General features: G+C 46.2%; 1 protein-coding gene across 2 annotated transcripts; it reads left to right on the top strand.

Moving 5' to 3' along the window:
- The first annotated feature begins 58 nt into the window (after positions 1-58).
- Positions 59-3,493, top strand: LOC123084834 (exocyst complex component SEC15A). Of its 2 annotated transcripts, none has more exons than XM_044506344.1 (2): positions 59-281; positions 847-3,493. In XM_044506344.1, exon 2 carries the CDS (start codon positions 857-859, stop codon positions 3,227-3,229), a length of 2,373 nt encoding a protein of 790 aa, XP_044362279.1. In that variant the 5' UTR covers positions 59-281; positions 847-856; the 3' UTR covers positions 3,230-3,493. The 2 variants fall into 2 exon arrangements, with proteins under 2 accessions (XP_044362279.1, XP_044362280.1); XM_044506345.1 differs by having other exon boundaries at positions 59-479.
- Positions 3,494-13,120: the final 9,627 nt, after the last annotated feature.

Genomic DNA, 13,120 nt, shown 5'->3' with positions numbered 1-13,120 from the left:
CCAGCCAGCCAGCATGGTTCTCACTTCTCTCTTCTGTCCTTCAACACCGGATCCAACCCAACCGAACCGAACCAAACGGAGCTGTAGACGGATGGCCCTATTCTCCGGCCACGCACACTTTCTTTCCCGAGGCTGTCCGGCCCGTTCCACTCCCCGCACGCACTTCTCGCGCCGCGCCACTCGCCAGAGGTTCCATTTCAGGGATCAACCGCAGGCCGCCGCCGATCTCCTCCGCACGGCGGCGCCATCGCATCCGCCCGCCCGACTCCTTCCCTTCTCTTGTACGTACGCACGCCCCTCCGCCGTGGACCAACTCGATAATGCACGCCCCTCTCCTTGTGATCCCGCCATCGTCTTCTCCGCCTGCCACTGACAAGGGAGGGGACGGAGCTCGCCGCCGGGGAAGGGCCCGCTATTATTTGAACGGGGAAGGGAGGAGAGACGTTAGACAAGGGAGCGGCCACCTGCGATCGATCCATGTAAATCCACCGCTGGTTTCCTTCTCCGATGGAAATTACCATTTGCGATTTCCCTGCCGCAACGATTTGAATCCCCAAAGATCGGACTGGTTTCGTCGTTCTGGTGATCGTCTAGCGATTTGGTCGAGTGATTCTTTCTTGGTTTCCTATCGGTTGTCTTTTGGGTATGCAAATAATCATGGAATGATCCTTGATGTTTTTTATTTTCGCTACTGCATTTGTACCAGGCAAAGGATCATTACAAATAAGCTCGTGAATCCCCGCGTCAATTTGCTTTATTTCTTTGTTGCTTCTATTTTAATTCCTAAACTTCTAGAGATGCATCTCCCATAACTGCGCTGAAATTGCACATCTGCTCTTTTTACAGTTATTAAATCATGGCTGACCAGCCAAAGAAGAGAGCTATCGTGGACAGCGGCGATGGAGGCCTCGGCATGGGCCTTGCCGCGTTCATTGCAAACGGCGAGGATCTGGGCCCCATGATCCGGCACGGGTTTGATTCCGGCAAGCCAGAAGCCCTCACGCATAGCCTCAGGAGCATCGTGAAGAAGAAAGAGGTTGAGATCGAAGAGCTATGCAGGCTTCACTATGAGGATTTCATCCTCGCCGTCGACGAGTTGCGCGGTGTGATGGTCGACGCCGAGGAGCTCAAGAGCATGTTATCCGGTGAGAACTCGCACCTGCAGGAGGCGTCGAGTGCCCTGCTGCTGAAGCTTGACAAACTTCTTGAGTTGTATTCAGTCAAGAAAAACGTGGGAGAGGCCATGACGATATTGAAGATCTGCGTCAAAGTCATTACCCTGTGCATGGCGTGCAACAATTACATTGCCGAAGCTAAGTTCCATCCTGCGCTCAAGACTCTGGATTTGATTGAGCATGGATACCTGCAAAACATTCCTGTGAAGATCATTAAAAAGGTGGTTGGGAGACAGATACCGTTGATAAAGCTGCACATCGAGAAGAAAGCCTGTGGCGAGTTCAATGATTGGCTTGTTCATATCAGAAGGATGTCCAAGCAGATCGGGCAGGTGTCGATAAGTCACGCCTCTTTGGCTCGCCAAAAAGAGGAGGAAATGCGTGCGCGGCAGAGAGAGGCTGAAGAGCATGGCCATGCTGGACCAGATCAGCACATGTATACCTTGGATGCAGAGAATACAGATGAGGAAACAGCACTAGATTTTGATCTCACACCTGTTTATCGAACGCATCACATCCATGTGCGCCTCGGTATTGGAGAGAAGTTCAGAGATTATTACTACAAGAACAGGCAAATGCAACTCAGCCTGGATATGCAAATTTCCACTTCGCAACCGTTCCTCGAGTCCCATCAGCCCTTCCTTGCACAGGTAGCTGGGTTTTTTATTGTTGAACAACGCGTCCTTCGAACTGCAGAGAGATTGCTGACCGAGAGCCAAGTCGAAGCAACATGGGAAACAGCCGTTGCCAAGATGACATCTCTACTGGAGAGCCAGTTTTCTCGCATCGGCACGGCCAGCCACCTCCTCCTCATAAAAGATTATATCACTCTTATGGCTGCAGTTCTAAGGAAGTATGGTTACCAAACCACACCATTGATCAATATTCTTTCGAGAAGCCGGGACAAGTACCACCAACTGCTTCTTTCCGAGTGCCGGAGGCAGGTAGATGATATCCTTGCTAATGACTCGTACGAGCAGATGGTTATAAAGAAGGAATACGAGTACAACATGAATGTCACAGCATTTCATCTGGAGCCAAGTGAGGTGATCCCGGAGTTTCCATATGTGGCGCCATTCTCCTCTTCTGTTCCAGAAGTTTGTCGCGTTGTCCGGTCCTTCGTTGAGGATTCTGTGAGCTATTTGTCTTATGGTGGTGACATGAACCTGTATGAAGTGGTGAAAGCTTACCTAGACAGGCTATTGATTGAGGTATTGAACGACTGCCTTCTCAACAGGATGTATGCTCGCTCATTGGCCATGTCACAGATGATGCAACTAGCAGGAAATATCTCTGTTCTGGAGCATGCTTGTGATCTGTACCTCTTGCACTGTGCCCAGCAGTGCGGCATCCCCAAGCGCGTCGCGCAGAGGTCTCGCGCTACTTTGACTGCTCGAGCCGTGCTAAAAGCCTCGCAGAACGCAGCATATAATGCCTTAATAAACATGGCCAATTCCAAGATCGATGATTTTATGGTGCTCTTGGACGACGTCAACTGGATAGTGGAAGAAACACCGGACAATGCCAATGACTACATGAACGAGGTTCTTATTTATCTTGAAACACTAGTATCAACGGCTTCGGAGATTTTACCACTTGAAGCTCTGTACAAGGTTGTCTCTGGTGCAGTGGGCCACATCTCGGACTCGATAATGACAACGCTTCTGAGCGACGGCGTGAAAAGGTTAACGATGAGTGCCGTTTTAGGCCTCGACATGGACCTGAAGATGCTGGAGGCATTTGCTGATGAGAAATTCCACATCACCGGGCTGGCAGATATGGGGAAGGAAACGACGTTCAGGGATTGCTTGGTTGAGATAAGGCAGCTCGTCAACCTTCTGTCGAGCAGCCAGCCTGAGAACTTCATGAATCCGGTGATACGGGGGAAGAACTACGGATCGCTGGACTACAAGAAGGTTTCCATCATTGTCGACAAGTTCAAGGACTCGGCAGACGGGCTGTTTGGAAGCCTTTCCAACCGCAACACGAAGCAGAATGCTCGCACGAGGTCCTTGGATGTTTTGAAGAGGAGGCTCAAGGATTTTGGCCATTGAAAATTTGCTGGTATTCTTCTCCAACAATCCTGCTCAGTGTCCACCTTCTGAATTTTATTTCTGTTTCTCCCCCCCTCGCGTTCTGGTGGTTACAAGACGCGTCTATTTGTCCGTCTAGGCGACTGTTTATCAGTTACAGTACAGTAGTCCCCTCAAATAATTTTCAATTTTCTCTGGTCCAAACCCTGTGATATAGGCACACAATGTTAAGATCTCTTATGGCCATTGATATGTTGATAAATGAAGCAGAGTTTTGAGATTCTCTGTCTTTTAGTATATCTCTCAGAGGACATAGTTTGAAGCCTGTTAAATGCGCCCTGTTCCACAAACAAAAGAAAATATTGTTTTGTTTGTTAAAACTGATGGTATATACTACTAGCATACGGTAGTGGTTCAACCTGCGACTCGCGATTCATCGATCTGGATCGACTTGCAGAGACAAGCACATGGAACTCTTAATTCAAATCTTAAAATGGCAATTGGCAACAACGGTAAAAATTCCTGTGCTTATACCATTCGTGGGGCCCCGTCTTTCTGGAGATAAAGACATGGAACATGTACGGCTTTTTCAGTCTGAATACGTGTGTGTTTGGTTCCTGCATACATGTAAAAGTATAATCTGAGACATGGTCAGCTGTCAACCTAAAAGATTTGAGAGGTCAACCTGGAAGACTGAATCTCATGCATGTAGCGTAATATACAGCTCTGTCTGTGTAGGCTGGCGAGCAGCACCAAGTCAATTCTGTAAGCACGATTCCTTTTGTCCAATGCTAGCTGAGTACTAGTACTGTAGATCGGAAACCAAAAGTTACTTGGAGTAATCAAATGACTGTCTGATTCTGCGTGTAAAGTTAGTATAAAGTTGAGACACTTATTTTAAGACGGAGGGAGTAATTGATTAGCAGGTCAACCAGTTCAGAAAGAATTCCACGGCATGTGGAGGACTTTGCTTCCATTTCTCAGTTAGGCGTGCGGTTGATCAGGTCCATCAATTGTTGCGCCTCAGATGACATCAGTACCGTAGTAGAATTTCAGTCGCTGAGAAAGCATGCGTGCATGATGTCTGAATTCCTCGGACAGCCAGCGCCAACAGTATTTCCAGTTCAACGGGGGCGACATGAACTTTTCAATTCAACTTTTACGCTCTTCCTTTTATTCAAAACATGTACGCAGTCAACTTCTTTCGGCCTGAATAAGCACTCTACCTACACCCAGGCTTACCATGCAGAGACCTGAAACCTTTGTTTACTTAGTTTGAGTTACAATTTTTTTTTAAATCGCTTATGCTAGACACGTTATCCATGACGTTGGTACGAGGTGCATTTCTAACTAATCCGCAGCAGGATATCCTAGTAACGGGTTTCAGAGATTAGTTAACCTGTCATAACATTTTGGAAATCTACCGCAAATTCTAGCGGTTTGAAGCTCCTAGTCATAGGGAGCTCGTGAATGAACCGAATGAATATACCACCTGACATATGTGGTAAGCAATTCAAACAATTCAAAAAATAATCAAATTGAATGAATATAGATAATTAAATGAAAAAAAACCCACGGCTGTCGTAGCTTGACCATTCTGTTATTGGTCTGGTCCAACTATGGAAAGGTCAAGCTGGCATGCTTGTTAGACCCGTCCGAGTTTGAAGCTCTTTATTTGGCAGATGATAGGTGTTTGACCTTTGTTTATTCCTAGGACTAGGATTCCAAATACGCACCTGCTTAGTGCCGCATGCATGATGCGATTATAATGATTGATATTAGTGCGCGCTTGATTAAATGTTTTCTAGCATGCACTTTTGAACTATTTTGAATAGGAGTACTTCAAGACTTCAACTATGACAAAACAGGGGTAATGGAAATATGGAATATTATGGGGACATGTAACAAACACTACAATTTGAATTCGACTGAACACGCTTCCTCGCATATACTTAGACATTCATTTCAAGTCGCCCTGAGTAGAAACATTTTTACCATTGGTAATGAATGATGAGCTATATCAAAAACAACGAACAAAACAATGCATAGAAACATTTTATGAAGAAACCAGCCCGAACATTGTCTTCTCGTTAATTTTATAAAGTGGAAATGAAATAATTACATATTTGCATGACTACTAAAGATTACCAATAAATGTGGATTATCCTGGTTTGGTCCCTTGACCTAGCTGGTAGGTAAGCCATTTCCCGGCGAAAATGAGTCTGTTTCGCTCCTTCCAAAATACAAATCACATGAAATCCAACAATCTTCCACTCATGGTTATGAAAAGAAACAGAAAGATCTTTATATACATTGGTTAGTGATCACGGAGACCTACGTGAGAGACAACCTTATTGCAAATTCATGTACTAAAACTAACTAAATTTGAACAGCTTCGAGGGCTCCATCATTTCACGGAAGCCCCCCAAAAAATACTACATTTAAAAGGATGAAAGAACCAATGAACAAAGAATCAATCAAACCAGACGAACACGAGACGACCTCTATCTACGCATGTACGTGCGTCACGCACATGCATGCTAATTGACTAGTCGAGCTCCGCCGGCGTCTTAGCGGCCGCCGTTGCATGGCCCTCCGGGGGGATGGTTGGGGTTGTTGGTGCAGCCGTTGGGTGTTCCCGCACCCGGAGAGCCGCCGGGCAGGACCTGCATGATAAGCGCCCCGGCGGTGCCAACGCCGCCGTGCAGCCAACCGCGGTCTCCCTCGAGCAGCCTCGCCGCGAGGACCACGTTGCAGCACTGGACCAGCAGCACGGCTACCACCACCGCCCTCGCCATCGTCGCCGACGACCCCATAGAAATCTTCCTGGTGTAACTTTTCGAGTCTCTGAGTACACCTGTGGTACGTACGGTATGGAGCAAATGTCGCAGATAGAAGGCTAGCCGAGCTACGTACGCACGTACGATGGATGAATGACCTTGCTTGAAGTTGTTGTTGGAGGAGAGATCGATGGTTGATGCCTTTTATAGGTTGCTGCATGCGCCCAACGAGTAAACGGTCGTCCGAGGAAAAAGAGTTTTCCTATATAACGAATGGGAAATGATGGACCTGGTCTATCCTACGGATTTGATTGTACGATCTGCTCTCGTCGAGCCAGCCTGTAGACAGGACACGCGCGCGCCACGTTACGCGCTTCTCAACCCAGTCCATCTCCTACTTAAGGTTGAACAAAGATCAAGAATTCAAAATTGAGGGAAGTGCCGGAGCTTGATAGAGATTGTTGAGGGGCAAAGCACAGCTGAGGGGGCCAAAAGAACAAATTCTGCTTGAAATTTGATCATCTTCAAAATTTTGGCTTGGTATTTCACATTGTTTCTCTAGGGTAGAGGGGCTATGCCCCCCCCCCCCCCCCCCATTGCCCTAGTGAAGCGCTCCGCCACGGTGAGCGATGCCATTCATACGAACGGGTTCTACAAAAACTTTCAGCAACGTTTGGCTAAAAACGAGGAAGCACTTAGGACATTTCTAACCGATTCCCTATTCGGCACTAGAGGAGTAAAAAGTCTGTTTTACTCCTTTAACGCGCACATAACCGATCCCAGTTCCGCTGTAAGAGAGTAAAAGTTATACTTTGGCCCAAAACTTCTCCCAAAAAAATACTCCACCGCTCGACGGCTGACTAAAAGCTCGCCTTTCCCTCGCGTCGCCCCCCGCCCGTGCATCTTTGCCGGCGTGCCTCCCGGTGACCGCCCGCCGGCCCCGCCGCTACCTCGTTGCCTCCCTTTCCCCACACCGCCCTTCTGTCTGACGTCTAGCTCATTCGGCCCATGTCGTCCTCGCCAGAATCAAGGTGAAACGCCGTCGTCGTCGCTATGGTTGATTCATCGGATTGATTCGTAGCTTCTCCTCTTTCTGTCATCCGCCGCATCTCGCCTTGCTTGCACACCGCTGCAGGTCATTCGCTCGTGTCGCCGCCCCCTTGCCTGGTCTAAATGACACTAGCTGGTCGGTGCACCAGCACCGCACTGCAAGTGTTCGACGAATTACCTAGGTGAGATTTTGTGTTTGTTTCTTTTTGAACCAAGCCGTTTGAGTTGTAGATGAAGAGGTTGAGGAGATGGTCTTGGAGGACTCCTCGTCATCTGAAGAGGAAGAAGACGATGATGACTTTGACACCGTTTTAGGCATGATTTTCAATGATGATGTTCGGCGGCCTAGGAGAGGATCACGGTTCGGCCACATACTCATCAACCGTGATAGATCTGAGGGTCATGCCAAGATCATGAGAGACTATTTTGACCCAAAGCCAACCTATCCGGAGAAGTACTTCTGCCGGTGCTTTTTTTGCGGAAAGGACCTCAGACCTATATTGAATTTAAGCAGTGGCACAACACCCCCCCCCCCCCCCAGAAAGATAGGAAATTACAAATAGGTATCTGGTGATCGATTCACCACACAGACCATCGCGAGATGAGGGCGCGCTGCTGTCGCCGCCGCCACTGCTCCCTCCTAGAGCCAGCGTGTACCCTTGGACATGCGCACGGATTGATGACGGACGGGAAGTCTCCACCTTAGTAGTGTTCGAGTCTTGGCATATGGGTGCTCCGCCAATGCAATTGATGACTCTATCCGCGTTGGTGAAAACACAATCTTGAAGGCTGTTCGAAGGTTCACTAAAATGGTGATCGCTGTCTTTTGCCCAGAGTACTTGAGAGCATCAAACGAGAAAGACACCCAGAGGCTGATGACAGAGAGTGAATCAAGAGGATGGCCAGGGATACTTGGATCACTTGACTGTATGCATTGGACATGGAAGAATTGTCCTGCAGGTTGGAAGGGTCAGTACAAAGGCCACTACAACAATCCAACGATCATTCTTGAGGCAGTTGCATCGAAGGATCTTTGGATATGGCATTCATTTTTTGGATTGTCTGGCTCCCACAATGACTTGAATGTGCTACCGAGATCACCATTGTTTTCTAGGCTTATTACAGGTGAAGCTCCTGCTTGCAACTACTCGGTCAATGGGCACAACTACTCTATGGATTACTACCTTGCAGATGGCATCTATCCACCATTGGCCACCTTTGTCAAAAAATCCCGCATCCAAAGTAACAAAAAACATATACTTTTCCCAATGTCAAGAGGCTGCTAGGAAAGATGTTGAGAGAGATTTCGGTGTGCTTCATAAGCGCTTTGCAATTGTTCGTGGCCCAGCCGAGTATTGGAGCTCTAAGGTTATATAGCGGATCATGACTTGTTGCATCATATTGCATAACATGATCATTGAAGACGAGAGGAATATGCCTGAGAACTTTCGGTACATCACCAATGGGACTTCATTAAGTCAGAGTATGATACGAATAGGATCCTGACATTCTTTGAGGAGCATCGCAAGATCGAGAACCATCAAATTCATGCTCAGAAGGAAGGAACCAATGAACAACGAATCAATCAAACCAGATGAACACGAGACGACCTCTATCTACACATGTACGTGTGTCACGCACATGCATGCTAATTAACTAGTCGAGCTCCGCCGGCGGCTTAGCGGCCGCCGTTGCATGGCCCGCCAGGGGGATGGTTGGGGTTGTTGGTGCAGCCGTTGGGTGTTCCCGCTCCCGGAGAGCCGCCGGGCAAGACCTGCATGATAAGCGCCCCGGCGCGCCAACGCCGCCGTACAGCCAACCGCGGTCTCCCTCGAGCAGCCTGGCCACGAGCACCACGTTGCAGTACTGGACCAGCAGCACGGCTACCACCACCGCCCTCGCCATCGTCGCCGACGACCCCATAGAAATCTTCCTGGTGTAACTTTTTGTTAGAGTTGTGTCGAATATTGTGTACAAGGTAAATTATAGTTGGACTTGTAGTAGTATTGCGTTTAGATAGGATGTGGAGTCGTGCCCCAGTAGGACACTTGTATTCTAGGCCTCTCATCTCTACTCCTAATGAAGCAGTTGGTAGTCTCGCTTCCAGGTTTTTTTTCGTCCCACCAAAGCCGGTTTTTTTCGTCCTCAATCCCACCTCCCACGTCCCAGCGATTCCCCCCAGGACCCGCAAACCAAAAAAATGTTATGCATCGACGATTTCCAGCGGAAAACCTCCGGTCGATGGAGGAAAGAACGGAGTAAAAAAAATCTACAAAATAAAAGCTACGAAAATTAACCAGACGCCAGCACCCACGAGCGATTCCTCGTGCCCTCGAAGCACTCGCCCGCACGAGTCATTCGCCGCCTTCATTCGTCCCTACGTCCGTCGCCGCCCTCCCAGTGCAAAGCAAGGTCAGATCTGCAGCCGATCCCGTTGAGGGTCCGCGGCGGATCACTTTCACGTCGATCCCCTTCTGGAGTCGCACGCGGATCCCCTAATCCGGCGCTGTTGTCGTTCAGGATTCAGGATCCGCCGCCGATTGCTTCCAGGACCCGCCGCCGAACGCTTCCACGACCCGCCGCCGATCGCTTCCACGACCCGCCGCCGATCGCTTCCACGACCCGCCGCCGATCGCTTCCACGACCCGCCGCCGATCGCGTCTAGGATCCGCCACCGATAGCGATGAAGGTATTACACAGTACACAGTTTATCATACAGCCAACGCATGCTCATACAGGCAATAGAAAGTTTATACACACATGATCTTTACTTTCTGTCACATTAAAATCACTCTTTTAGTGGGAAAGTCTATGCTAAGGAAACATCACATTGTAGGACATAATTGATCCTGTTGAAGAGTAGCACAGGTGAAAAAGACCAAAAAGGACAAGAGTGATGATCCATTAACTTGCCTGTAGGTCACTCTAGACATGAGCGTGTGTAAAACCTTAATGTTCCCGTGCTCAGTTCCAGTAGTAAGATCCTAAATGTTGTGCCAGGTAGAAGTTATTTTGGTACCTGATGTCAAAGAATTTCTAGGAAATAAACATTTCTCATAGTTCGGACCATAAGCAATGATCCTCTAGATAAGCAATAGTGTCAAACTATGAGAGGATATTACCTTACATAGTCTGACACTGTGTAACCCTCTTTAATTTGAGTTTGAAACACACAAGGGTTTTGCATATGCAACAAGCTATCTTGAAAAAGTAATCTTAATGAAAGGTTCACTCCATGTCTATACTGTCTAAAAGAGGGCCATGTCAGCAAACACAGGTTTTCAGTGTTGTTTTTACCTTGCTAGGTGTTGGACGACAATGCAACGGAGGAGGTGGATGCTGCCAAGATGCAATAGGCAGCTCCAGAGTACTGGGAAGCTGCTCCCACTAGTGTTGGTGGTTGCCATAGGTTGTGTGTGCGCCATAATCAAATGAGTTAGGGGCAGAAAATTGCTGTGAATACCAATGGTAGCCGGCTCCACTGCAGTTGTTGAAGGATGGCAGGGGTGCCTGAAATCATAGGCAACAGTTGATGGTAAGATGATGGAAAAATAGACACCTAGGCAACACATCAAAAGTAGCCCATCACAGCATAGCAGAAATACATAATTTCATCTTTGTTGCTTATTACTCCCTCCATCCCATAATGTAAGACGTTATTACATCCAATATACTATAACATCTTACATTATGGGACAGAGGGAGTATATTCCAATGAACTCAAATAATGAATTTAATATAACAGTTTAGTTGCTTTTAGGCTTACTGGTTACATATTTTTAAACTTGGTGCCCGTAGTTTTTTTTTCATCTTTTACTTTCAAAACACATAATGCAAAATTGCACAGAACATGTCAAGTTGGATCCATCAACCATGACAGCACATGTGAGAGAATTACTACTAAGAATATGTATCTTGCGAGTAATTTTTAACAAGTGAAGATGGTCCGTTCCAGGGCTACAGAGCTATAGGTCAATAGAGGAGATAGCAGAATATCATAAGCTTCATCAATGTTTTTACCTCATGAGGTCCAACCTCACTGTTATAAGTCAACTGCTGTTTTGATGGTGGTGGCTGCTGCCATAGTGCCTGGTGACGACCATGTACAGGGGCGAACGATGCATAACCAGGGTCACATGGTCCATCTGGCTTGTTGAAGTATTGCCACGCTGGCTGGAATGGGTACATTCTAATTAATTTTGCTTGACGATGATGAGAAAATAGACAACTGTAAAATAGGGTATATGGAATACAACATAACAGATTGTTTTGGGGCCACAATGAATGCCCAGGGGGCTAGCTTGCCGCATCCCACTTTTTGAAGCACTGCAGTTGTGGTTGTAAATGGTCCGTTCTAATCAATCTTGCTACCCCCCACACGCTATTTCAAACTTTCTTGCCATCAGACAATGTTCATTTCGTGTTAGGGAGCTGCCATTCCATATGTGTGTATGGGGAACAAACAGATTTCATAATAGGTGTTCTACTGAGCAAGGAAACTGATTTCAGAAACCAGAATTTCCATGTTGACAATATATGTGGTCAGGCAAGATAGCATCAAAAAAGTTTGAAAGTTAGTGCATTCTTTATCCTTAATCATACATGTCGACCGGTCTATTTTTTTGTTCCTAGATTTCCTAGATTTCCTAGCTAAATATGTATAGTTCCTTTCGGTCAGCTAAACGTCAATATGTTGGATGATGTTGTGGAGATGGCCACGAGAGGGGGTTTGCATTTCCAAAGTCAAAGGTGGCCATCGCCTTGACCTGCCTGGACCTCCTGACCTTTCACAACGCTCAAACAGGAAACACATGTTGGAGGAGGAGACCATAGGCTAAGTGTAAGCATCAACTATTTGTTAGCTATCAATCTTGTCCTTTGAGCATCTATACTTTATTTCTTAAACCATTATGCATGAGCTTTGCAGGATGATTTGGATGAGTGGACCAGAGGATGACATGAACAGGTATTTCCATTCGATCATACCCAAAATGATAACGTATACCCTCACTTAACATGCATGTGCTTGTGTGGAGTGCCTGCAAAATTAATAGCTCAAGTCTCTCAACACGCGGATGTGGAGAGACTTCTCCTAGCGGTCATTGCAACTGTGATATGCATTTCCTTGCTTTCGGCTCTTATCAAGTTTGTAGCGTCTGGGAATGTGCACATGAAAATCCACACGTAATAGTATTGTAATGCGATTTGGCTGTTATATTTTTTTCACACTGGTTTCTAGAGATGTTCAAGTTATCTCATATACTATATCGAATTATAATGGATAAGTTAGTGTACATACTGATTTGAAGATCCTTTTGCTGTCATACACATATTACTGCAGGACCATAGCGGACCATTGCAATGCGGCAAATCAAATTTCAATACTCAACACTCTTCTATGTGGATCAGTAAGTTTTGTTATCTACTTTCACTTTTAAATTGCTTGTTGAAGACACTTGATTCACTTTGTGCCTATTACTTCAATCTTGCTAAGTGCATACAGAAAAAATTCTACTTGCCCCTTGTCATGCACAAAATCGAATAAACATTGCAAATTACTTTACGTGAATCTGATCCTGTAGTTAAATATTATTTGGTCTAAGAAATGAGATGAAGCTTGTCCCTAGAATATATAATGGACTGAAAACAAAACCCAAGATGTGGCAATTCAAACACCCAAAAGAAATTACTTGCATACCTTGTTGAGATGATCTTTTTAAAGTTTATGCATTTACCAGCTTCGTGAATGAATCACTTGAGCTCATGGTACTATTCTCACTTCCACTCCAACTGACTTCTTACTCCTGAAAGCAAATATAATTGAAGGTCACATAGTATACACAGGAATAAACACATCATTCATCTACTTTATATTTCCTACATTCAGTGTAGTACAAAGGTATAATCGAAAAAAGTAAATGTGCTGAGTCAAGAAAAAATGAAGATAAAGAGAATAGTAAAATACAGAGCTCGCCTAAGAAGTAAGACTGCTTATGAATTGTGACTTGTGACAGAAGAAAATCAGGTAGGTATGCATGGGTGATTTATTACAGGTGGATAACCACATGATGAAGAATATATT

The sequence above is a fragment of the Triticum aestivum genome, chromosome 4A, assembly GCF_018294505.1.
Source record: "Triticum aestivum cultivar Chinese Spring chromosome 4A, IWGSC CS RefSeq v2.1, whole genome shotgun sequence".
Lineage (NCBI taxonomy): Eukaryota > Viridiplantae > Streptophyta > Magnoliopsida > Poales > Poaceae > Triticum > Triticum aestivum.
This window is presented reverse-complemented; position numbering and strand designations above follow the sequence as displayed.

What these genes read in the sequence shown, in the direction of transcription:
- LOC123084834 (XM_044506344.1), top strand. Translation starts at nt 857, where the DNA reads ATGGCTGACCAGCCAAAGAAGAGAGCTATCGTGGACAGCGGCGATGGA.